The following is a 26,591-nucleotide window of genomic DNA, read 5'->3' as shown; positions in this document are numbered from 1 at the left end:
TTCCCGGGGTAGACCAGCATTTCTCAAACTGGGGGTCCTGACCCAAAAGGGAGTTGCAGGGGGGGTCACAAAGTTATTTTAGGGAGATTGCGGTATTGCCACCCTTACTTCTGCACTGCTGCAAGAGGCAGCGCTGCCTTTCCAGCTGGGCAGCCAGAGAGCAGTGGCTGTTGGCCAGGCTCCCAGCTCAGAAGGCAGCGCCCCGCCAGCAGCAGTGCAGAAGTAAGGGTGGCACAACCCTCCCTACAATAACCTGGGGACCCCCACCAACTCTTTTTGGGTCAGGACCCCTATAATTACAACATTGTGAAATTTCAGATTTAAATAGCTGAAATCATGAAATTTATGATTTTAAAAATCCTATGACTGTGAAATTGACCAAAATGGAGGGCAACTTTGGTAGGGCCCTAATAAGGGGTAAGACATTTTTAAACAGAAGGGTTGGTGTCCTTGCAAGTATCATGCCCAAGCCAACATACAGAGCACATGAAACTAGCAGTATTTTTATTTCCAGTAGTGCCCACGTGTAATTAACAACCAGACCAAAAACTCTGAAGAACTGACAGTCTATCCTATGCTTCAGAAAAACAAAGGTCTCTTCCTGCTCCACTTTTCTGGACTACACTTGACAGTCTGCTGTAGCTGGTTTATTTATAATGAGCACTAACAAAACAAAGAACAAATCCCAATTACTTCTAGATTTTGACAAGATTAGAAGAAAAAAATTATTTCTTCCCTACCCACCCTGTTTGTTTACTATGTGCATTTGACAGTTTTGTGAACGCTACAATCAGTATCATTACTGTTGGTGGGATCTTTCACAAATCAAGGGGTGGGGCAGTAAAAAACCATAAATGTGACTGTAAAACCATGGCAACTATCAAGCAGCCTCAGCAGGCAGGCACAGGAGGAGCAAGCTGAGAGGAACCTGGGGCTGACATAACTTTAAAACTTACTATTATTTGGAGTTAATGACATTTCTCATGATTGGTGGCACATCAGAAACCTCTTCTGGGCCCATGGGAAATTGTGCAAAGGGATCAGAAACCAAAAGCAACTACCTACAGGTAATATACCCTCCTGCCTACACCACAGCCACCCCTCACCCCAGGGGAACCCTCGCCCCCCAACGTGTTCCCTCAGCTCTGGGGAACCCCCGCCCCTCCCCAAGAACCCACCCCACTCCCAGGGAGCCCCCACAGGCCTGGGGAACCCTCACCCCCTCCCACTGTGTTCCCTCAGCTCTGGGGAACCCCCGCCCCTCCCCAAAAACCCACCCCACTCCCAGGGAGCCCCCACAGGCCTGGGGAACCCTCACCCCCTCCCACTGTGTTCCCTCAGCTCTGGGGAACCCCCGCCCCTCCCCAAGAACCCACCCCACTCCCAGGGAGCCCCCACAGGCCTGGGGAACCCTCACCCCCTCCCACTGTGTTCCCTCAGCTCTGGGGAACCCCCGCCCCTCCCCAAGAACCCACCCCACTCCCAGGGAGCCCCCACAGGCCTGGGGAACCCTCCCCCCCAAGTGTATCCTCAGCCCCAGAGAACCCCCGCCCCTCCCCGAGAACCCGCCCCACCCGCAGGGAGCCCCCACAGCCCTGGGGAAACCTCCCCCCCCCAACATGTTCCCCCAGCCCCAGGGAACCCCCACCCCACCCGCAGGGAGCCCCCACAGCCCTGGGGATCCCCCGCCGTGTTCCCCCGGCCCCGCCCCTCACCGGCCGCCAGGTTGTCCCGGAGCCGGAGCGGGACCCGCAGCCAGTAGAGGAGCCCGAGCGCCGCCAGCAGCCCCAGCGCCCGAGCCCAGGGCACGGCGGCCAGCCCGGCCCCCCCGCCGCCGCAGCCGCTCCCACCGCCCGGGGGTGCAGGCCGAGCCCTCAGGCTGCGCCGCCGGAGCCGCCTCCCCGCTGCCGCTGTCCGCCATGGCCGCGCCGCCGGGGCCGGGCCGGGCCGGGGCCGGAGCGCAGCGCTCGGCCGCGCGCGCGGGGGCGTCCCCGCCGCAGACGGACTGGGCTGCGCGCGCGCTGCGCCTGCGGGCTCCTCCCGGGGACTCGGGTGCATGGAGCACGGGGGTGCGTGCCCCGCTCGGGGACTGCGGGGGGGGGGTCCTACACTCATGGGGGACGCTCACAGCACCGGGGGTGCGTGCCCCGCTCGGGGACTGCGGGGGGGGGGTCCTACACTCATGGGGGACGCTCACAGTACCGGGGGTGCGTGCCCCGCTCGGGGACTGCGCGGGGGGGGGTGTCCTACACTCATGGGGGACGCACACAGTACCGGGGGTGCGTGCCCCGCTCGGGGACTGCGGGGGTGTCCTACACTCATGGGGGACGCTCACAGCACCGGGGGTGCGTGCCCCGCTCGGGGACTGCGGGGGGGGGTCCTACACTCATGGGGGACGCACACAGCACCGGGGGTGCGTGCCCCGCTCGGGGACTGCGGGGGTGTCCTACACTCATGGGGGACGCTCACAGCACCGGGGGTGCGTGCCCCGCTCGGGGACTGCGGGGGGGGGGGGTCCTACACTCATGGGGGACGCTCACAGCACCGGGGGTGCGTGCCCCGCTCGGGGACTGCGGGGGGGGGTGTCCTACACTCATGGGGGACGCACACAGTACTGGGGGTGCGTGCCCCGCTCGGGGACTGCGGGGGGGGGGGGTGTCCTACACTCATGGGGGACGCACACAGTACCGGGGGTGCGTGCCCCGCTCGGGGACTGCGGGGGGGGGTGTCCTACACTCATGGGGGACGCACACAGTACCGGGGGTGCGTGCCCCGCTCGGGGACTGCGGGGGGGGGGGGGTCCTACACTCATGGGGGACGCACACAGTACCGGGGGTGCGTGCCCCGCTCGGGGACTGCGGGGGGGGGGGTGTCCTACACTCATGGGGGACGCACACAGTACCGGGGGTGCGTGCCCCGCTCGGGCACTGCGGGGGGTGTCCTACACTCATGGGGGACGCACACAGTACCGGGGGTGCGTGCCCCGCTCGGGCACTGCGGGGGGGGTCCTACACTCATGGGGACGCACACAGTACCGGGGGTGCGTGCCCCGCTCGGGGACTGCGGGGGGGGGGTCCTACACTCATGGGGGACGCACACAGTACCGGGGGTGCGTGCCCCGCTCGGGGACTGCGGGGGGGGTCCTACACTCATGGGGGACGCACACAGTACCGGGGGTGCGTGCCCCGCTCGGGGACTGCGGGGGGGGGGGTGTCCTACACTCATGGGGGACGCACACAGTACTGGGGGTGCGTGCCCCGCTCGGGGACTGCGGGGGGGGGTGTCCTACACTCATGGGGGACGCACACAGTACTGGGGGTGCGTGCCCCGCTCGGGGACTGCGGGGGGCGGGTGTCCTACACTCATGGGGGACGCACACAGTACTGGGGGTGCGTGCCCCGCTCGGGGACTGCGGGGGGGGTGTCCTACACTCATGGGGGACGCACACAGTACCGGGGGTGCGTGCCCCGCTCGGGGACTGCGGGGGGGGGGTCCTACACTCATGGGGGACGCACACAGTACCGGGGGTGCGTGCCCCGCTCGGGGACTGCGGGGGGGGGGGTGTCCTACACTCATGGGGGACGCACACAGTACTGGGGGTGCGTGCCCCGCTCGGGGACTGCGGGGGGGGGGTCCTACACTCATGGGGGACGCACACAGTACTGGGGGTGCGTGCCCCGCTCGGGGACTGCGGGGGGGGGTGTCCTACACTCATGGGGGACGCTCACAGTACCGGGGGTGCGTGCCCCGCTCGGGGACTGGGCGGGGGTGTCCTACACTCATGGGGGACGCTCACAGCACCGGGGGTGCGTGCCCCGCTCGGGGACTGCGGGGGGGGTGTCCTACACTCATGGGGGACGCACACAGTACTGGGGGTGCGTGCCCCGCTCGGGGACTGCGGGGGGGGTGTCCTACACTCATGGGGGACGCACACAGTACTGGGGGTGCGTGCCCCGCTCTGGGGATTTTGGGGTGCATATCCCACACTAGAAATTTGAGGGGTACCCAATACGAAGGGCCTGCCTTCCCGTACGGCCCGGGGATGAGGCTTGGCTGTGTCAGTGTCAGGCCCAGGGCTCACCCCTCTGGCGTGCGTGGGGCCCCTCCACGCAGTACATGCCAGCCCCAAGGAAGCACAAATCGTGCGATTAGGAAGTAGTTGCGGTGCCCTTTTTGCTTTCCCATGGCTGGCAAAGCCGTCAACGATTCAGTCACGTTCCCACCTCCCCTTTGCAGCCCGGAAGGCAGAACCGCTCCATTTGCCCTTCCCCTGCCTCCAGGAGCTGGGGCTTTAAAAGCCGCGGCACCCAACAGTGCGGGACGCGCCACGCACCAAAGTCGTCGCACCCATAGAGGGCGGGGCTGATCCACTGCCCAAGACCGGGATGGCGCCTATTAGCGTCAATGAGAACTACCGGGGACCACGATTGCCCTCAAACAAGATGGCGCCGGCAGCGCTTCCGGCCCGGCACTTCCGGATGGGCGGTTGCCTGCGGCCCCAGCCTCTCCCCCGCTGTCAGTTCCCGGCGTGCTTTGCAGGGGTGGCCGGCGGGGCGGGGCCCAGCCACAGGATTCAAAATGGCGGACCTCGAGGACCGGGTGTCGGACGAGGAGAAGGTAGGGGCAGGGTTTTCTTGCCTCCCCTGAGCTTCCCGGGGTAGCGCCCCCTGCGGGCAGGGCCTCGCCCCGCTGTAGGGCAGGAGGAGACCCCCAGACAGCCCCTTGCCCTATCGCGAGGGGGGAAACTTCTCCCAGAACCCCCCACAGCCAGGGAAGAGACCCGCTGACACTGTCCCCCCACGCCCGCCATGCCGCCGGGAGAGACCCCCTCCGCTGCCCCCACATCTCCCTCGGGCGGGGGACGAGACCCCCCAGTGCCCCCCTCTGCTGCGCTGTCATCTTGCCTCCCCCAAGGAAGATCGTCACCCCCCAACGAGAGAGAGAAAACCCCCTTATGCTAATTTCATGACCCAGTACGGCCCACGGACAGGTACAGCACCCCACAGCGGTGGGACGACGCTCCCTCCAGTCCCTAGTAGAATTCCCCCTGCCCCGGCTCATTTCAGAGGGGGTGGTGGATAGCACCTCCTTCCCCTTTTAGTCTGGCTACTAGTGGGGGAGAACGGTGGGCTCTTCCTCCGCATTTTATTGCTTCACAGGCATGGGATGGGAATTGCTGCTTGGCAGCACAGTTAATCTGGACTGTTTCCAGGTGCCCCGGGAGGAAGACCCAGACAGGCACTAGTGGGGAGCCAGGAGAGGAGCAGTCAGTTCCTTGTGACGATTGTTTCCTTCTAAGGTTTTTGTGCAAATGCTCTTTCAAGTATCTTTTTCAGTGACTGTGAAAAAAACTGGAAATGTCCATTTTCTTGGTGATATCTTGTCCTCTTCTTGTAAGTCTCAACTCCTGCCCCACCGCTGAGTGAACCAACCTCAGGTTGGAAGTCAGCAAGCGCACAAGTTGGAGGAAGGCTTGTGGCGAGCCCCATCTCTTATGAAAAGTCATTGGAATATGTAGTGTCAACAGAGCAGACCGGGCCTTGCCTACTAAGCAAATACACTGACAATATAGATGTAGTCAATCTAAAACTTTCATTTTGCCTTTATCATCTTTAGTTCAGTTTTTCTAAATTCTCTTCTGGTCACCCCCTATGAAAAGAACACAATGAAAATTCAGAACATTTAAGAGATTACAACCATAATTTAGCTGCATAACCTGAGAGTATATGGCTGTAGTCTGGGACATGTTCAGGAACATGAATTTGCCAGCACACTGTGTAGGCAGACCGAGCATGACCTGCTTGCTACTAACTACAGTGTATAAAAGACGGTGTTCTCAGTTTTCTTTCCAGATCTGGTCAGTCAGGGTGTGTCAGTTCCTTAATCTGCTTCTGCTAGCAATAGGAGTTCTCGTTGATTAAACTTGGGTTTCATATGCAAGTGGCACAAGGGGTAGATACTTTGACAAATTGAAATGTGGATAGGAAGATTTGTTTTAAGGATAGCAATCTACATTGCACAACTTCCTGCTTACTCTCACTTCTAATAATTGAATAAACTCTACTAAGAAGGTAATAGCTTGACAGTGGTTTTGGATTGTAGAAGACAAGAAAGATAGAATGATATCACTAGAGCTCTTCATAAGCACAAAATTTTTGTTTCAGTGTCTTAAACTGCCATTGGGGAAATAAATTTACTTTTTTCCCCCTTCCCTGTAACTTATCACTTCCTCTCCACCCCCCAATATTCTTTTAAAAATTTTCTGACCAGCTTCCGCTCATAAGGATTTACTTCATAGATTCATTTACGTATTACCCTGGCTTTCCTCTCACTTGGAAGCTAGAATTACCTGCTGAATGTTGATACTAAAAATGGAGACATATTTTACTTAGCTAACACTGGTTTCAGAGGAACAGCCGTGTTAGTCTGTATTCGCAAAAAGAAAAGGAGTACTTGTGGCACCTTAGAGACTAACCAATTTATTTGAGCATGAGCTTTCGTGAGCTACAGCTCACTTCATCAGATGTAGTGAGCTGTAGCTCACGAAAGCTCATGCTCAAATAAATTGGTTAGTCTCTAAGGTGCCACAAGTACTCCTTTTCTTTTAGCTAACACTGGTATTTTAAATTGATATTTTGGTACTTCGCATTATTTATCTTTTCATAGCTTTGAGTGCAAGTACTATGTAGTCTAATTAGTAGTATGGGATAAAATATGCTTTCTTCTGAACAATTCTAAGGCTAATTTCTAACAGTTTTTTCCATTTGCAAACAGCAGTTTTTAAGCCAAACATGCAATAAGTGATACCTGGACTTTGTCGTGATTCTGGCCTTCTGTTTCTGTAGCTTTCTTTAGTCCAGGCCTCTTCCTAAATCAATGAGGTTAGTGACCCTTTGCAATAGAAGAAAGGAACAAACCAGGCAAAGGAACATAGAGGCCCCTATTTACAAAAAAAATAATAATAAAAATTTAGGCTCTGCTGTGTTTCACAAAATCCCCACTCAGCTGCTGCCTAACCCTGCAGGCACTTACATTTTTGCTGTAAAAGTTTCTAAGGTGCTTAAGTTTCAGCCTTTTGGCATGCACACCACTGTCTCATACCTAAGCCCTAGTGTGATCATAAACCAAGTGAGTTAGGTGTTGCCCTATCTATTGTACTCACCAGATTGGGCCCTGCAAGCAAACTCTGAGCATACTGAATTCTACACAAAATGAATGGAGGAGTGACCACCTCCTTTAATACCTTTAGCCCAGTGGTTAGGGTTTTCAGGTGAGATGGGGAAACCCTGGTTCAATTACCCCACCTCTGCCTGATGAGAAAAGTGGGAAATCCTGGTTCAAATCCTATCAGGTGAGTGTCCTAACTACTGATTTATAGAGTCACTCATGCTGTCTGTGGGCTAATGCATGTTTAATTAGATATACAAAATGGGACAGCTTCAACAAGAGAAATTGAGAGAGACTTACATCAGAATAACCCATAGTCTTTTAGTTAGGGTAGTTTGCTCAATGTTATATAGTATAAATTCTAACCATAAGATTGTATATTTCCTTCTTTTGAATAAATTCCTACCATTTTCAGCTATTCATACTTTGTAGTTCATTACTGAATTTCAGGTGAAGATTTTAACAAAATAAACTAAGCCACCTTTTACCCCTTTCAGTAGGTGTTTCCCCAATTTTAAACATGCTGGAATCAGAGGGGAACTGAGACAGAGATTAAACGAGTTGCCTGTGGTATCGCTGACATTGGCAGAGCTGGGAATAGAAGTCAAAGCTCATAGTCTTCTGTTCTAACCGATAAACAACGTTGCAAACACTTTGCAGACAAATTTAGGGCATTGTTTGTCTTGCATACACTTTCTCTTTTTAAATGCTTAGCTTTAACTGCACTGACTTTAAAAAGATAAAAAAATCAGTGCACATCACTGAGAGACCAAGCAAAATGAACTAATCTGGTTTGTCACATCTAAAACTATCTATTCATTAAAAAGAAAAGGAGGACTTGTGGCACCTTAGAGACTAACAAATTTATTTGAGCGTAAGCTTTCGTGAGCTTCATCGGATGCATCCGATGAAGCTCACAAAAGCTTACGCTCAAATAAATTTGTTAGTCTCTAAGGTGCCACAAGTCCTCCTTTTCTTTTTGCGAATACAGACTAACACGGCTGCTACTCTGAAACCTATCTATTCATTGTCCCTCATAGTCATAGGTAAATGTTGGATAATTGAAGCATATGCAGCATATTCAAGACTCTTTGAATCTATATTGCTCTGGCTTCTTATGAATTCTTTGTACTGTCACCCTTTTTTCTGCTTCTATTTAAAAAAAAAATAGCGGTCAGGTGACTTCACTACTTGATGCTTTCCCCATTTCAGAAAGAGGAAGTTAGCAGAAGCTAACACTCTGCAGAGATACCTGAAATGGTAATGATGAGCCCGGAAGTAGGTCAGTTTTGCAGAAATAGTTAGTTTCATAGTTCTGCAGATGAACATGCTATCAGTGTGCTGACACTTGAAGGCGAAGAGACTCTGAAGTGACAACAGTGCAGAAGCTTGATATATAGGATTAATTTCTTTACCAAATACAAAGTCTGCTTCTTCCATTTCATGAGTAGGCATTGCTGTTTTCAGTTGTGTAGAGTAATGCTCTCTTCCATTGTTTTTCAATTGCTCCAGAGCAAAGGGAGAGGAGAGAGAGGATAAAGTTACACTTTATAAAAAGGATTACATGTCTTTGCAGTGTGTGTTTTGCTCGTGGCTGCTGTTTTAATGGCACTTGTCCTAAATGTAGATTTGTCAATCACTGTCGTGTCTAGTTATCTTCACCAATCTTACTAAAGTGGGTGAAGTTACTTACAGATTGAAGTGTATGTAGGAGTTGTGGTTTATTCAGGGTTTGAGTCCTGGACTTAGTCTTTTAGGAAGCAAACTATTTTAGGTGCAGAGCAGAATTTGGGTCTAAGGTGGGGTATAACACCAAAAGAGAGGTGGTGATGTCTTCCTAACTATAATAAGGCCCCACTTTATCAGGGCCCCAAGTACAATGCAATTGTGCAGCTGCATTAATGACCAGACACATCATTTATCTAATTACCAAGATGTTGCATAAATATAGACACTGCATAATTATTTTTAATGGCCATTTTATGAGCTCAGTTGGAAGAGAGCAAACTGTGTCCAGTTGTGGAAGTGGAGTAGGGGGACTGTATTCCCTGCTGTGATCCTTCCTATTGACATGGATCTTGGCATCAGTTAGGTGAAGTTGTGTGAGTACAGCAGTTGTAGTAACGCTTTAACATTTACAGAGTGACATGCCTTATGTTTATGCTTATACTTTTTAAGAAAAGCACACACATCAGTCATGTAGGGTAGGACTCACAGTAAAGTCTACAGGGCAAACTGGAACAGCAGTATCCATATTAGTTACTATCCAGTAATCCTGATCACGGTCAAGGATAGTCTAATGCTTTCTGTTACACATTTTCAGAAGTTGTATGGATCTTAGATACTCCAACTAGGATGAGAGTTATTTAGCTAGTAGAATTTTATTAAACAATGAAAAAACACATTTTAGCAATTCTAACTGTCTGTCATGCTTCAGCAAAAAGCAGAAGGGAACTAAGGGCTTGTCTACACTGGCACTTTACAGTGCTGCAACTTTCACGGTCAGGGGGGTGAAAAACCCCCCCTCAGCGCTGCACTTTTCAGCGCTGTGAAGTGCCAGTGTAGACAGTGCACCAGCCACGCTCCCAGCGCTGGGAGCTACTTCCCTTGTGAGGGTGGGTTTTTCATGGTGCTGGGAGAGCTGGTGCCGCGACTACACAGCCACGTTACAGAGCTGCCGGGGCAGCGTTAACGTTGCTAGTGAAGACATGCCCCCAGCCTGGAAAGGTGGGCAAACGTTCCATCCCGCTTCATGCCCTTGTTTATGCGTTTTTATTCTTTTGTCAGTTGCACTCAAACTAATGTAAATATTTTCCGCATTAAAAAAAACATAATTTTTTAAAATAAATAAGTATCAATAGTTTTTGCTTTTCAAGTATCTGTGACGCTGGCGCCTTGATCAGGCTCAGTCCAACTAAGATGGAGGTGATGCTGGTAGGATGGGGAAGCACCAAGAAAGCATGGCAATGCCTCCTCTGTCAGTGAAATGTTTTAAATCCCTTCTAAGGATGTAGAATTGCAAGCTAGAAGCCAGAAAAGTGTTTTTGAAGGGGGTTGGCCTCTCAACTCTGCTCCTGCAGATTAATTAATTTAATGATTAATTTGATATTTGTACTACTTTGGTTTGTTATTCAAAATGGCCTTTACAGGACAAATTTAAAACAATACTTGTTGTATTGGCTGAAGACAATGAATGTAATGCCTTATCCAGAAAGAAAGCCTTAGCCAGCTTTTGCCATAATTGAAAGTTATGAATAACTGTAAAACTAAGTGGAAAAAAGTGGTGTGTTTTATATAAGCCTCAAAGGGAGCTGTGTAATTGTGTGGCTGAGTCTATTTGTCTCCAGAGTCCTGACCAGTAACATTTTTCAGAGTAACAGCCATGTTAGTCTGTATTTGCGGAAAGAAAAGGAGTACTTGTGGCACCTTAGAGACTAACCAATTTATTTGAGCATAAGCTTTCATGAGCTACAGCTCATGAAGTGAGCTGTAGCTCACGAAAGCTTATGCTCAGATAAATTGGTTAGTCTCTAAGGTGCCACAAGTACTCCTTTTCTTTTTCCAGTAACATTATATTCCCTCAGGTGCAAACCATAAAGCCTGTCTTGGAATTAGGGAAACTGTTTAGACTGAAACAAATTTGCCTTAGTACCAAAGCCACGTGAATTCAAATGATACAACACACTAGCATTTAATACATTTTAGAACTCACTGGTGGTTTTGATTTTCCTTTCCCACTTCAAAGTTCAGGAAATCTCAGGTATTACTTTCTTCCAACATCAGCCTGCTCAGATCTTTATCATAGTCCTTCTGATTCCAGATCCTTAATTCTTTCACTACATTGTGAAGCTTCATGATAGGCTCATAGTACAACTTCCAGTGAAATATACTGTTCTAGACAAATTAATTAACATTGTGTCACAGAGTGGCACCAACTCCCTTTATTGACACATGCCAGAAATGGTCCCACGTTCTGTGTGGAATTGTTTTCAGTTTTTTCCTTAACCGAGGACCCCAAATGAACAATAATTCCAGACAAGAGAGTAACATGATATTACTAATGATCAGAGATCTTAGCTTTCCATGATTTAAAAAAAAAAAAAATTCTCAGATTAAAAATACCTGATAAAAATCCATGTTTTTCCATGGTTAAAATGAAACACTGAACTAGTTTCCCTAGCCATAATATATATAGGTATCAATGTTTTATTGATATACAGTAGAACCCCATTTATCCAAGCCTCCATTATCTGGCTTTCCATATTAACCGAACCACCAGCTGCGCAGGGACTGACCGCCTATGCCCCAGCCACCCCGGGGCTGACCACAAGAGCTGTCAGCATTGGGCATCTGGTGGTTCAGTTAATACAGAGAGCTGGATTATGGAGACTCGGATAAATGGGGTTTTACTTTATACATCTTTATTTTTTTACAAAATGTAAAAACTTAAGATTCTCTGTAAAAATGCAAATTCCATATTTTTTCCATGGCAAATGGATTGCTAGGATCCCTGATAATGCTAAACCATGGTGTCCAATAGTGAATCCCTTAGTCAACTCCATGCAAATTCAGCAACTAATTGCTAGGCTCAGATGAGCTTTAATAGAAATTTTTCTCCCTTGTTTCCAAGTAGGAGGTCTTAGGTCTGAAAGTTTCCTGACCATATTCGCTCCATCATCTTCTTGCACAGGTCATATTGTGTGGATGAAAGATGGAGATGTACCTGTGTAATCAAAGTAGTATACATACACGATATCCTGAGTTTTAAAGAGGTATTCAGTGCATGCAGCAGAAATAATGTTGGCTTAGGGTTTGCTGCTTTGTATTCCCAAAGGTTTTATGGCTGCTATTACTTAAGTATTTTGAGATGCTCTAGCTCCAGTAAAAAGGTTTCATTGTGGCTACTTTTTTCTAGACTGTGGCTCCTGCTCTCTAGATTGCAAGAACAAGAGGGTCCCACAGTAGCTGAACAGGTCAAAAACTGAGATATAAGTGCCTGGCCTCACTGCTGACTAACTCTCTGATCCTTCCAATGTTTGTGAAAAGCCTTAAGGCCATGGGTTGTATCACTGCTCTGCTTAATCAGGCCTATTCTCTTTACAACATGCTCAGGAAATAATGTTTTAATAGCTAGCTTGAGAATAACTTTCACCTCTGGACACGTGTTTGCTCTGGAGGATATCCATCACAAAGCCAGGCAGTGTTGGCAGGAGGTGTGCCCACAGTTCAGGGTGGTGGGATTCACCAGAATCGCACAACAGGGGATGCAAGAGAAATCACTTGTTGAAATCTGGAGGCTTGTTTCTAAGGCAGGGTCTCCCTCTGCTGACATCTCAATTTAATTTTGTAACTTTACATCACTGTCCACTTTTGTACTTTGTACGTTTCCATCACTCTCTGCTTTCTCATTTTGTATCTTTACTGTTTCTTCCACGAGTTCTTATGACTTCAGTTACTTTCCCTTTGAAGCCTGTAAAGCATAACTAATTGTGTTTAAAGTAGGCAGGACTACATCTTTATGCAAACTTCTAGTCCCATGGTACTTGGTGGGGAGAGGGTATTTGTCTTCCTTCTTGGAAAGGATCTCCTCTCTCAGCTATCATGTGCTGCTTGTTTCCTGGTGGTCAGTGGCATCTCCTCCTCCTACCCATCAGCAGCAGCAAAGCAATTACATCACAGGTAACCCTCAATTCTTTCAGTGTATATTACACTTATTAGCTTCACAATTATCCAGTAGGCTGTCATCTAGTAGCAGGCCCCTCCTCTCCATCCCTTTCAGGACTTTAGTAACTCACTCTGTACGTAATCGACATATGGACCGCCAGGTAGTTCCAAGCAGTGGAACTCCGTTTTGTTAGGTCACAAGAAGACGGTTAGATTATTTTTAAAGGGAGATTGTTGGCTAATTGTGTGTGCACTTGTGCAGGCTGAGCAGTTTGGTGTCTGAGGTGATGTTTGTGATCAAAAAGGGTGTTTACAAAGCAAAGTCCATGTTTTCAAGTGTTCACAAATTTTGGGTGACCATCTTGGGAGTCCTAGAGACTGATTTATCAGAGGTGTTGAGCATCTGACTTCAGTTAGAGTTGTGGGTGCTCAGATACTCTGAAAAATCGGGCCCAAAGTCTCAAGTTGGGTCCCCAGAACTGGAAGCCACACAAAACTAATGGTAGGCTTAGAAGGATTAGATTTTTATCAGTAAATGTCAGTAACCCTCAATTTCATTTCACACACACATACACACACACAATATTTTCTTTGATGATCAGACTTTACAGATGGGGAAAGTAAGAAAAATGCTATTTGGGAACATTAGAGTTTGATTTAAGGGTATTTGCTGTGTATTTTGGCATATGATATTAACAGTTTGTATTTTAACTGTTAAAAAGCTTTAACTTTTTGACTTTCAACATCTGTCACTAAATAATAATTGCCTGACCTCCTCATAATTTCCTACAATTGTGAAACTTTAAATTTATGACCATCAAAATGAATGCAGAAAACCTATAATTTTGTGCAACTGTGAAAATTTACACAGATAAAAATTCAAAAAATACTTAAACATCAGTATTATCCATCAAAATTATAAAAACAGAAAAATCAAATTCTGTCGAGCTTTAACTAAAGGACGCTTTTGAAAATTTGTGCCTAAATCTCTCCATAAATAGTAGCACTATCTATAACTGTAACATTCAGTTCTGCTAGTGAGCTATGCTGGTGTAAATCTGTTGCAGTGTGTTGGTACCTAAACAAAAAAACTTGCACTCTTTATTGAATTTAGTCTGATGACTATTGTGCTTTACTGCAGGTGCATATAGCTGCAAAATTCATCACTCATGCACCACCAGGAGAATTTAATGAAGTGTTTAATGGTGAGTAAATAAAAGAAAATTAAATAGTTCATAGGATTTTCCAGGTTTCAGCTATTATCAGAAAGTATTTAAGGTACCTCACAAAATATGATTGGCAGAGAGGCTATACTTTTTACGGCCAAGATTTTTTAAAAGTGGCTAATGATTTTAAATACTGACTTGAGATACCTTACAAGAGGCTGGATGCTCAGCACTTTCTGAAAATTAGACCATGTTAAAGGGTCCCAACTTAAGCACCTCATAATTGAGGTACCCAAATCAGCCATTTGTGGAGTCCAGGCCTAAGATCCTAGGTTTAACGTAAATCTCCCCACTGTATTTTCCACTGAATGCATCCGATGAAGTGAGCTGTAGCTCACGAAAGCTTATGCTCAAATAAATTTGTTAGTTTCTCAGGTGCCACAAGTACTCCTTTTCTTTTTGCGAATACAGACTAACACGGCTGCTACTCTGAAACAAGTAAATCTTTTTGTGATCTTTGTTTATGTGTGCATGACCCGTGGATGTTGTTCTATTGTGTTTCCTTAGTACCTTTCAGGCTTGAGCTGAACTGTTTGAAGCCATTCATATGAATGCAAAATCCTTTGTCTGGATGCTATTTCACTCTGCTACTTTGGTACAGCATTGACTTGATGGTATTGTGATGAATAGTAAATACTCTAAACTGGCTTTTACCAGACAAATGTAACATCTGATTGTAAAGGGATATAATCAGGTACTCTGAAGTTTATGTTATGGAGACATAATAGTAACTAGCTTTCCATTTATGTAATATATTTTGGACTCCATCATCAGAAAACACCACAGGAGCCATTTTCACTGTTCAACAATGGTGTGGCTGGAATTTTGTTAGAGCCAGAAGGGTTTTTGGTTTACTTTCATTCTACCATAACTCAAAAGTGGCTGAAGAAATTCTTTAACTTAATAATAATAATAATTTAAAAAAGTTGTTTTGAACAGTGACCAAGAAAGAGAAAAATTAGAGCCCGAAAGGTACATGTTTCAAAAAGCTGTGAATGTATAAAAATGGAGAGTATAATGGGAAAATGTTTAATTCTTACTCTACTACTACTACTACTACTAGTAATCTTATATAGAGTTTCATCAGTAGATCTCAAAGAACTTTACAAAGCATCATTATCCCCATTTTACAGATGGGGAAACTGAGGCATGGAGGTAAGTGGCCAGCAGGCCAATAGAGTTCAGGTCTCCTGAGTTCCAGTCCAGTGCTCTATCCACTATAGCGACAGTTACTTGTAATGACCAGTAGGCTAGCCCGTCTGCCTAGCATGGTTGTGCTTTACTAGTCTTTAATCAGAATCATCACACAGACAGCAAGGAGGGAAGAATTTAGTTCTATTATACAACCACACACTGTTTAGTAAAATGATTTACAGCTACTGTAATGTTTGTTGAGCCTCTGCTTCCATTTCAGTTTTAGGGTGCAAAGATAGACATTTGATACTCTGTCTGAACACTTTCTTTTCTCTAGATGTCCGATTACTGCTTAACAATGACAATCTTCTCAGGGAAGGGGCGGCACAGTAAGTGTTGTTTAAAACAGGTTTCAGAACATTTTAAGGAAGTGTACAAGCATGTGTTTTTTCAGTCTAATGACATAATGGTGTGAATTGCGATCAATTGTAGTGTTGGTGGAGGGGGCGATGTACTGTAATTTCCCCCTTCCACTCAAAACACCTGGAAAGGAAGGTCATCTCCCAAAAGTCTAAGCAGAACTATCTTTGTTTTAATAGAATCTAAACAAATGAGGAGAGCCAACATATATATATATTGTAACCTTTTAGCATCTAAGGAATGATTCATCTTTGTTCAAACCGCCAGAGGACTGGTACCTGTCACGCTGTGTGGAGTGGCTCACAATCATGAATGCCATCCTCAGGGCGGGCAGGTGTCAAGAAGCAGAGCCAAGACCCCAAACTAGTTGTATGGTCTATAATTGGCTTTCCCCAACCCGGTAACAAGTGTGAATTCCTGAAGCACAACAACAGTCGTATTGTGGCATCACAGACAGTCCCCTTGGGCACACCAGTCTCTCTTGTCCCCCAGGCAAGCTGGACGGAGGGCTTGGGACACGTACAGTGCTGCAGCTAAAGCACTGTAACACTTTAGTGAAGATATTACTACGCCAAAGGGAGAGGCGGTAGTTATGTGGATGGGAGAAGCTCTCCTGTTAACCTAGCACTGTCTCACCTAACACCGGGGGCTAGGTTGGTATATCTACGTTGCTCAGGGTGTGGATTTTTCACACCCCATAACAACGTAGTTACACCGTTGGGAGTTTGTAGTGTAGATCTGGCCTTAGTGATAGTTGGTTGCTCTATACCAAAGATCTCAAAATATTCATGTTGCTCCCATCACAGGAAACTAGTCATTTACCCCAGGTCAAGTCATACCTTAGATATCACACCAAAAAATATTCCCAAGGCCACTGTCTATGAAAGTATTAAATATGGACATTTTCTCTGTACTGGTATTTCTATTCATTAGTCCCTCAGTGAAAATATAAATAATAAAGATTGCACAGTTAAAGCTTACCTTTTTTTCCATTATTAACAGTGCATTTGCCCAGTATAACATGGATCAGTTCACTCCGGTGAAGATCGAGGGGTATGATGATCAGGTAAGACGAAGTTTTGCTGCCTGTCTTCGCAGGTTTTCATATTGGTATCCATCACTGCAGGTATTACGATGACCTTCCATACTGAGCTGGGTGGGAAGTTGTGGTTAGGTTGAAAATATGATCATCTGATCACCTAACATTTTTCTTTGCACTCAGTGCTTAGCAAACTTCTCTCCTTACAGAAAAGCCTCCGACTGACCATGCTCTCTATTGCTAACTAAATTCAGTACTCCTTCCTTAGGCACAGTTCCCTGCTAAAGCCATTGGAAGTCTTGCCTGAAGCAGAGCGAGCAAAGAATGCTTTTCTTTTAGGGCTGTTTAGCAGCTCTCAGATGTTGCATACTCCCAGCTCCCATTGGTTTCAATATCAGGCTCTTAAAAAATAGCATATGTTTTGTTTTCCATTTCCATCTATACCAAACCCCTCCTTATCCAATTATTCCAAATATATTGGCTCTCCCATTATATCATTTCAGCCTTTCTGCATTCCCTTCTCCTGTATAAAATCACAAACTAAAGAACTTCCCATTTGCCTCCAAAAGATGATCTGGGAATTTTTTTGCCTCTTGATACTTACAGACTGAAGTTTCACGAAGGGTACAATTAATTTCCATTTTTCAGAGGAATAAAGTGGGCCCTGTTGGAGACTGAAAGCAGGCTTGGCTGCCTCTGGTTTCTGAGCTCAATACTGATACAGGAACTGCATCCCAGTGTCCACTTGTGCAAGAGGGTTCGGTCAAGTGGTGCAGGCATGGGAAGTATAGCAGTACTAGGCTGCCAACAGAAGCAGATTTGACAGAAGCTGTACAACCTGTGAGAAAGAGGTTTGGCTCTTCTGCTTGGTCTGGCTTCTGAGATGACTGATCTTCTGGTGAGGCAGGGAATGCCCTGTTATGCTGTTCAAGACCATTCACCCCAGCCTAAACCTGATACATAGTGAAGTAACCACATTTACTCTCCCTCCTTGATCAGAGGAGGAGTTGCTGCAACATACAGGCTTATGGAAGGAAGAAGAGAGAGGAAAATGATGGAACCCTGAGGTACACCCACCCTTCTCTCTAGGAAGGAGAAAGAAATGGGGCTTGAGTTATCCTATTAGAGTTTGACAGAAGCAGAATAATTGATGTTTGTATTTCGTACAAAGGATCCCAAAAAACGTTGTAAGCATTCTATAAACAACATCAGTGAATGCAGCCATCTTTGGGCTGGATAGCTACAATATAACCATGGTGAGAGGGAAAGTTTCTCCAAGGACCTCAGAGCAAACCCCAAATCATTAAGTGAACCACAGAACCATTAATGTCCTTGCAAAGGAGAGGGCACTTCAGATCATAAGGTTTCATCTGAAACAAATAGTGCCTTGGGGTGAAATTGAGCAAACTTGCGCTCAAGAGCCCCAGAAGAGCAAAATGAGATTTAAATCAGCATAAGGAAACGCTTTGATCTTTCCCTTTATTTTTCAGGTCTTAATTACAGAACACGGTGACCTGGGCAATGGCAGATTTTTGGATCCAAGGAACAAACTTTCCTTCAAGTTTGATCATTTAAGGAAAGAAGCAGGCGACCCCCACCCTGAGGACACAGAAGCTGCTCTAAAGCCCTGGAGAGATGCCTGTGACAGTGTGCTGAGGGCATATGTGAAAGAGCACTATCCCAATGGCGTTTGTACTGTTAAGTACCTGCCTTATTTCATTGATGGGTCTTTGCCCCAGGCCTGTGAGCCCCACGGGAGACTTTGTACTGCATTTTGAGCTCACATCTTCATTAGTTTCAGAGTAGCAGCCGTGTTAGTCTGTATCTGCAAAAAGAACAGGAGTACTTTTGGCACCTTGGAGACTAACAAATTTATTTGAGCATAAGCTTTCGTGAGCTCACGAAAGCTTATGCTCAAATAAATTTGTTAGTCTCTAAGGTGCCACAGGTACTCCTTATCTTCATTAGTGTCTGTCTTGTAGGTCCTTATTCTTGTACAGCAAAGACAAGAGGGTTCCGAGATTTTGTGTGCGCATTCATATCGTCTGAAACTAGTGGCAAAATGTTTCCCTTAATTACCTCAATCACCTGTGGGTAAATATGCACTAATGCACCTGGCAGCCCTCTCCAGTGTTAAGCTGACCAGGAAAGGGAAGTAATGTGTACATGCATAGACAAGGTGTACGTGCACGGTCTGCATGCTCTCAGCGCTGTGATATAGCAGGATATTGAAGCTCCATCTAGTGTTACCGGGATTAGGACCACAAAGCTGGTGTAATACACGCAGCAGGAACATGGCACTATGATGCTTATTTTTCATTTCTTTATGAATTCAGGTTTACGGCAAGACTGTAGATGGACAGCAGACAATTATTGCCTGTATTGAGAGCCACCAGTTTCAGCCCAAAAACTTCTGGTAAGAATATTTTAAAGTATTCACTTTAAAAGTATTTAAAGTATTCCTTCCTTTTCTAGCCCTTTGAGCACAAGCAGTAGGCTGATCCAGAACAAGTGCTCTGCTTCCTCTCTTGCCCACTTCCTGATAACTTCTGCTTCTGGCCTGCCTCCCTGGCAGGCTGTATGAAATTGCTCTGAGAGAGGCCCCTGTGCTGCTCCATGAACCAGCCAGTGAAAAAGGCACTAGTGAAGCCAGGGAGCTGTAGCCCTCATTGTTTCGGAGCCCAAGCTGTACTGGTGCATCATTGCCTTGAACTGCACTGCACCAAGGGAACGAGGTGCCCAGTGAGGCCTTTGAATATGGCCACAGGGCGCGGGGAGAAGAGCAGAGGCAGCACGCTGGGCTCTTTCCCAGTCCGTTTGTGCTTTGGTTCTTTTTAGGAATGGCCGTTGGAGATCAGAGTGGAAATTTACCATCACGCCCCCTGCGGCTCAGGTGGTTGCAGTGCTGAAGATCCAGGTTAGTTACACTGCTCAGCAACAGTCACATCGATTGTATTGCTGCTTCTCAAGGGGTTCTTGTGGATTTGACTCAAAAAGTAAATCCTTAGGTGTCCACAAAGATGCCATTTTAAACTACGACACTTCATGACTGCTGAATTGTGCATCAGCTGTATGAAATGCTAAAGAAATGGAATCCTTTGAAAGTTATAATAGCTAAAGTCTGGCCTGACGGTTTAGTGTTAGTGGATTGTATTACCATGTGGATCCAAGCTCTGCACTTCACTTCTGGTCCCTGCTAACCAGGAGTAAGCCTACAAGTTGTCCAGTGAACCCTTTATTGCCTGCTCTCATCCCAGCGGTAATGAGTGTTTACTGCATTAGCATAATATTGAAAGGTCCTGGCTGAGAATAAGATCCCTTGGAAAATCCATCCAGCCTTGGTTAGTCTCCACTGGAGACTGAGAAACCTGTCACAATATTGTTGTTGTGAGTTTCTCCTGGTCTTTGGCCGCATCTGTGGACAGCACCTAGCATAATGGAGGTCTGGCTCGGTTGGGGCCTCTAGGTATTACCACAATATAATGTGAATTATAAACTGTTCTTGTTCTTTCTTTGTGCAGGTTCATTACTATGAAGATGGCAACGTGCAGCTAGTTAGCCATAAAGACATCCAAGACTCTCTAACGGTTTCAGTGAGTATGGAGAATTTACAACATTTCAGCAGCTCTTTTGTGTTGATTTATGTCCCCAAAGGCAGCTTTACTCTCAGATATGACTCCACTCTTGTGTCACTTACTGTAAAGGCTTTTGATCAAATTATAGGCTGACCAGTCAATGAGCAGCAACACATACAGGGGCATGTGGGAAACCCAGCTTCTTATACTGCTTGTAGACTAAAGACTGTAGTGAGAGGCACGCTGCAGGGTGTTAGTTGTATGCTCTTCAAGTTTAGAGTAGGGGTCACGTATGCCTTGGGGGAAACTAGTTGCCTTCCTCCCTATGGGAGGAAAAGGGAGAATTTGAACCAAAATACAACAGCACATTTCTGAAAAATCTTGATTCTTCAGCACCAAGGTCAGGCAAATGTAGTTGCAAGAAGTGCTTGGGAGTCCTCAGAAGAGAAGGTAACTTTATTCTTGTAATGACAATTAGGCTGGAAGAAAAAGGCGGTCAGTAGTGTCTACTCACAAGTCTGTTCTGTATCGAGAATGCCCAGTTCTCTTTTGCTCACTAGAGGGCAGCCCTGTCTTTCAGTTGTTTAATGTCAGCTTCACTTACCTCTCTTCCCTGCTGCACCCTGCTGAGCAGCAGCCCAGTTACTAATGGGTACTGGCCCGATGTAGGTCGGAAACTGTCAGCTTTCTTTCCCTAATCACTGATGAGCTAAGTATTTACAGAATTTCATTCTAGAAGGAAACCCATTTAATAGATTTTTATATTCAGCCTTTTGATTGAACTTGAAAGTAAATTTCATTCCTCTTACTCTGTAGAATGATGTCCAAACAGCCAAGGAATTTATTAAAATCATAGAACATGCGGAAAATGAGTATCAGGTAAGAGAATTTAGCAGGGATCCATGGGATTCCATTAGGCTTGTTTATTTTCATGGATATTTTAAAAGCTATTTCCCTCTATTTACAAACAATCAGAACATGAGAGATTAATGCTCTAGTTTTGTTCCGCCCCTTGTCCTTTCTTCTCTACCTTCTGTTTCTAGTTTCATAGTCAGTTTATCTGATTTTGATTGTAAATTCTTTGGAGCAGGGACAGTAGTTTATCTGTAAGCCACCAGGCACAGTTACGGGGCTATATAAGTGTTTAAAAACAAATGAAATAAAGTCAGCAGTTTAGGATATTAACAAGAAAACTGGAGCGGGGCCTGGAAGGTGCAAAGTCACTGATTCCAATTCATGAGAAGATCACACTGGATAGAGCTGTTGGCAAGCTCAGCAGAAAGGCCAGGGAGCAGATGAGTCAGAGAGCCTGAACTCACCTCTCCGCCTCCCTGTGACTAAGGCTATGGCTACCCTGGCACTTCACAGTGCTGCAACTTTCTCGCTCGGGGTGTGAAAAAACACCCCCCTGAGCGCTGCAAGTGACAGCACTGTAAAGCGCCAGTGTAAACAGTGCCCCAGCGCTGGGAGCTGTGCTAATCCCCTCGTGGAGGTGGAGTACCAGGAGCGCTGGGAGAACTCTCTCCCAGCCCTCGGCGCTAATCCCCTCGTGGAGGTGGAGAACCAGGAGCGCTGGAGAGCTCTCTCCCAGCCCTTGGCGCTGATCCCCTCGCGGAGGTGGAGAACCAGGAGCGCTGGGAGAGCTCTCTCCCAGCGCTGGCGCACGACCACACTCGCACTTCAAAGCGGTGCCGTGGAGCGCTCCCCAGTTTCGAGTGTAGCCATGCCCTAAGAGCCTTTGCTAAGGAAAGGTCTGCTACAGCTTCCCATGCAGTGCTTGTTCTGTGCGTAAGAAGGGGCCTTACCACAAGGCCTTTTGCAAATAAATTCACGGGAGAAGAAGGCAAGAGAGACCCTTTCTCAACACACACACACTCACTCTCTCTCTCTCTCACCCCCGCTAAGTTTGCTTTATCAGTTAGTTGGTAACTAGCATGCCTGGCTTTAATAGTGAGTAAAGCTTTTTGAAAGCATCCATCCTCCTGCTCAGACAAACACTTTCAATGTGGTTGCTCTTGCAGACGGCAATCAGTGAAAACTATCAGACTATGTCCGACACCACGTTCAAAGCCTTGCGTCGGCAGCTGCCCGTCACTCGCACCAAGATTGACTGGAACAAAATCCTCAGCTACAAGATTGGAAAAGAAATGCAAAATGCTTAAGGGAGAACTGATGAGATTGATGAAACGGTAGCATACAAAAACCTAAATGTGGTTGTATGCCAAGTAGGTGGTTTCCAAACCAGTGTGGCATTTTGCTAGGGCTTTCAAAGTTAACAAGTTTTCTAGCCTCAAGGAAAACTATTGAACAAATTGCATTCTCTTTGTGTTTTGTGTTCCCTACCATATAAACTTCCTGTTACTGCATTTACTGGTAGGTCATTTGAATTAAACCACATTAATGGTTCAATTATATAGTTCTGTTTGGGAGTCACTGTAATTGTACTGGTTGGAAAATTTCCTAGCCCTGAAAGCCCCTTTATAAATACAGGCCGATGGTGTTGCGAGTATTTTCCCTGCACCCTTATACAGCACTCCAGGTACTTCAGTAAGTTTCAGATCTGGTAACAGCTCACGCTGCTGCGCTGCAAGCTGTAAGAAATGCAAGAGAAGGCGCATCTCCCACACATGCCTGCTGCTGATCTCCACATAGCAATGGATCTATACGCTTAGATTTTAATATCTGGAATGCGTTTACATGATCCCTTACAGAAATCTCAAGAAGGCCAGATTTTTGTGTAAGTAATTTTTTTAAACCCAAAGATTCCATGTTCCCGCTAAGAGAACTTTTTTTTTTTTTTTTTGGCTTTTCTTTTCCCTGGAAGTGTGGTTAACAGACATCTGCATTTTTACAGAACAGCTAATCCAGTTAGTTCTTTCTCTCTCTCTCTCTCTCTCCCCCCCTTTTTTTTTTTATTTTTAGTATTGTTAAATTTGTTAGTATTGTGACTGCTGAGACATTTTGTCTGGTTGGAGATGAAATATTAGAGTTAAAAATGCAAATGTCTAAGGAATAGTAGGTATGTTGTGCTTTAATGCTTTGTGGCAGGTTCCTAGAGTTTGTACCACAGGTGTATGAATGGATGGTGTATTAAACGATAAATAAAAGATTTGCACCGACGTGAGAGAAAATCACTTGCAATCTTTGTCTCTTTCTGTTGGGGCCAGTTTCTTCTTGTTATACTTGGAACGCTGGGATTAATATCTGCTTTTGAAAACGTGCTCTAAATTATTCCATTTTTCATAGAAGAGAAAACAGCTGAGTGATTGAGAAGCAGCTTCCCCCAAAAGAGAGGAGGACATTTTCTCTCTCTCTAAGGCCATGTCTACACTAGCACGTTTGTCAATATAACTGATATCACTCATAGGTGTGAATAAAACCACACCCTGGGCAACACAAGTTACCCCGACAGACGCACCGGTGTGGATAGCGCTATGTTGGCTGGAGACGTTCTCCTGCCAATGTAGCTACCGCCGCTCATTTGAGATGGTTTAATTATGTCAACAGGAGAGCTGTCTCCCATCGACATAGAGCGGCTTCACGAGCAATCTCACAGTGGCACAGCTGCATCGGTATGCTAGCTAGTGTAGACATGGCCTAAGAAACCAGAACATGGATGCACTGCTAAATGAACTCTGTACAGCTAATTCACTCTGCTTGGTTTACACTTTGTCGTCCTTCCGCCTTTCCCAAGGTCTTCTTAAAGCTGTCTTCCTATTATTAAAAATGCAAAGAAAAATGGCAGGTTGTGCATTAAACATCAGGTTTGCTCAGTAATACCACAGAATAAGAGTGTCGGTGTTCCAGTCCTCGTGAGAAGTTTTGTCAGAATAAAATAGATTTGTATTTGCCATTCAGAATATCCATGCATTCATCCCTCACACATCCTGTGTGTCATCTGTTCCGGTAGAAATACACCAGTCTTTGTTCTAAAGCTACTTGTGTCTGTCCTTTATGATCTTTGATATTTATGCCTAATCAAAATACAGTTACCTGCTAGAGGAACTCAGCTCTGCACCCTGCTATAATGATGCATATCCTGACATGAGTAGTTTGGGGTAGCAACAGTGAGGGCAGTACTAGACACTAGGCTACTAGCAATTTTTCCACCATCTCACATAAACCAGCTTAGAATTGGAGTCCTGAACTGAAAGCTGCTATATTCACATGCCTGTGAGGACTGCAAAACAATCTCTCCTATTCCAGTATTACACACGGGGCTTATACCGTCTGTCCCTGTAGTACCTTGATATGTTATATGGTATCCACCAAACTCTCAGTAACTCATGTGGTAGTGTATCACGGCTGCAGCTAACACCTGGGAACAATCAGAGTTCTGTCAGATACCTTAGGGTACGAATAGGAATAATACACATTGTGCATATCTGCACCCTAATTGGTTGTTTTACGGGCTGTTGGCATATCATTGCAATGAACTGTGTAAGCCAGTTACCTGCTGATTTGCTCTTTTAAATAACCTTTAAACGACATGTGATGATATCCACCAGTATTAATGTAACAAAGTTTCAAGATCAAACATTTGCGTCAGGGAATTCCGAAAGGTTAAGATTGTGCCGTTAACTCAGTCGGGTTATGCGTGCACAGTATTTCCTAATCCTCTTTCCCTCTTCAGTATAAGCCTTAACGTATTGCACTTTAAGAATGTATGCCAACAAAACACACAGTAGGATACTGTGAAAGCTTGTCGCTTTCATCAACTGAAGTTGGTCCAATAAAATAGGGGTGCCCAACCTACAGCCCGTGGGCCATATAGGGCCCACCAGAGAATTTCATAAGGCCCACAGCAGGGCTCAGGCTGTCAGCCCCTGACAGAGAATCTGTTTGTCCCACACAAGGTTGTGCTTTGGTTTATGTGGCCCACTCGTGTAATAAAGTTTGGCACCACTGCACTAAAAGATATTGCCTCACCCACCTTGTGGTCTCTGACATAATGTGATTGACAGTAACTTGCGAGGGTGCTCCGAGCAGAGCTGTGAGCAAGAGATCTGGGTTCGGTTCCTAGTTCTGCTGCTGCTCTCCCATGTGACTTTGGGTAAATTGCTTCCTTGCTCTGCCTCCATTTCCCTAATTTTTAAAACAAACAATGGAAACTTACCAACTATCTCAGAGGGGTATATTGACACTTGACCATCTTACTGCAGTAGCGTCTAAGGACCTGATCGAAACCTCACTGGACAATGCACTGTTCAAATAAGCAACAGAGACTCCCTGTACTAGTGAGTTCACAAGCTAGGGCCTTGTCAGTGTTACAAGCTTAACTAAAATGGATTTTAAAAAATTAAAAAAACTGGTATAATTGATTTAATTAAGGATTGTAAGAAACCTGCTTGTGCTAACTCAGTATAACCCACATTTCAATTGATGTCAGAGTCTCCATACAGGAGGTTTGCACTAGTTTAAATAAGGGCTTGTCTGCACTTGAAAGTTAATGAGTAAGGTAGGGTGTGAATTTAAAGTGCAATAGCTGTTCCTGAAGAATGCCATGTGTGGACAGTCTTTGAAAGCATAAGTGGGTTAAGCTAAACAGGAACAAAAAGCACTTTTATTCTAGAATAAGGGTATCCACACATGGAGTTAATCACAAATGTCTCCTTAGGTAGACAAGCCCTAAATCAACTAAAAATCCATTGTTTGTTAAACTGGTGCCACTTGTAAAATAGACAAAGCCTTAGACTGAGACAATATGCAGCAGTTGAGTAAATCATCTGTGGGTGGGGAGGACAAAGGTAAAGATGTTTGCATAAATGGTAGGCCAGCATCTCAGTTGCCACAATGTTAGCAAAGCATTTGAGGTGGTTGGGTGGAAGGTGCTGAATTACAAAGTGTTCTCAATGAACCTATTAACATTCAGCATTCCTTCCTTGCATTGCTCTGATGTTCCCATAACCCCCCACCCGCATATTCCCTTTCTAATCAAGTAGCTGAATGCCAGTGCTGTCCACTTTGATGACTGTAACCTGGGTTCGGTCATTCAGGGGCTCTTGTAAGAAGTTAGTCCTGCTTCCTGGACAGTAAGGTTCTGTTACAGCAGGCTCATTTTGTGAGAAAATTTCTCAGAACAGCTTTCAGCGGCAGCGCTAGGAGCCACCTGGACCCCTGTCTTACCATTGCCAGTGCTGGGGGAGCTGCACCAGAGGCATGGAGGCAGAGGAAAGGGCTAGTGCTAATCAAGTCATAACCCAAGTTAAACCCCAAACCACACCTACGAGAGTGAGTCAATTACACACAAGCCAGTTTACGGAGAGACATGGTCATAACAAACCTTCAGCTTAATTGTCATGCACATTGTGTAAAGAGTTATCACTTTGGATGGGCTATCACCAGCAGGAGAGTGAATTTGTGTGG

The 26,591-nt window shown here is 46.1% G+C and overlaps 2 protein-coding genes across 4 annotated transcripts in view; one reads left to right on the top strand and one right to left on the bottom strand.

The window, feature by feature from the left end:
• The window catches only part of ST7L (suppression of tumorigenicity 7 like), a 31,499-nt gene extending 29,550 nt beyond the window's left edge, over nt 1-1,949 (bottom strand). The window contains 2 exon segments of the mRNA XM_073320098.2: nt 1,716-1,827; nt 1,829-1,949. Of these exon segments, the coding sequence (XP_073176199.1) occupies nt 1,716-1,827; nt 1,829-1,921 (205 nt within the window). The 5' untranslated portion in view covers nt 1,922-1,949.
• On the top strand, nt 893-23,359 carry CAPZA1 (capping actin protein of muscle Z-line subunit alpha 1). Of its 3 annotated transcripts, XM_073320099.2 has the most exons (11): nt 894-1,067; nt 4,237-4,617; nt 13,973-14,036; nt 15,529-15,580; nt 16,614-16,677; nt 18,141-18,347; nt 18,987-19,066; nt 19,489-19,567; nt 20,172-20,243; nt 21,042-21,104; nt 22,247-23,359. In XM_073320099.2, the coding sequence occupies exons 2-11, from the start codon at nt 4,405-4,407 to the stop codon at nt 22,385-22,387; spliced, it is 1,035 nt and encodes a 344-aa protein (XP_073176200.1). In that variant the 5' UTR covers nt 894-1,067; nt 4,237-4,404; the 3' UTR covers nt 22,388-23,359. The 3 variants fall into 3 exon arrangements, with proteins under 3 accessions (XP_073176202.1, XP_073176200.1, XP_073176203.1); XM_073320101.2 differs by lacking the exon at nt 4,237-4,617 and having other exon boundaries at nt 893-1,067; XM_073320102.1 differs by lacking the exons at nt 894-1,067; nt 4,237-4,617 and adding an exon at nt 12,149-12,846.
• The last annotated feature ends 3,232 nt before the right edge of the window (nt 23,360-26,591 follow it).

The sequence above is a fragment of the Lepidochelys kempii genome, chromosome 21 (genome assembly GCF_965140285.1).
Source record: "Lepidochelys kempii isolate rLepKem1 chromosome 21, rLepKem1.hap1, whole genome shotgun sequence".
In the NCBI taxonomy this organism is placed as follows: domain Eukaryota; kingdom Metazoa; phylum Chordata; order Testudines; family Cheloniidae; genus Lepidochelys; species Lepidochelys kempii.
This window is presented reverse-complemented; position numbering and strand designations above follow the sequence as displayed.

Coding starts and splice junctions, on each gene's coding strand:
- CAPZA1 (XM_073320099.2), top strand. CDS start 4,405: ATGAGAACTACCGGGGACCACGATTGCCCTCAAACAAGATGGCGCCGG. Junction 4,618..13,972: donor GGGTGTCGGACGAGGAGAAG/GTAGGGGCAGGG, acceptor GCTTTACTGCAG/GTGCATATAGCTGCAAAATT. Junction 18,348..18,986: donor ATCCCAATGGCGTTTGTACT/GTTAAGTACCTG, acceptor TTATGAATTCAG/GTTTACGGCAAGACTGTAGA.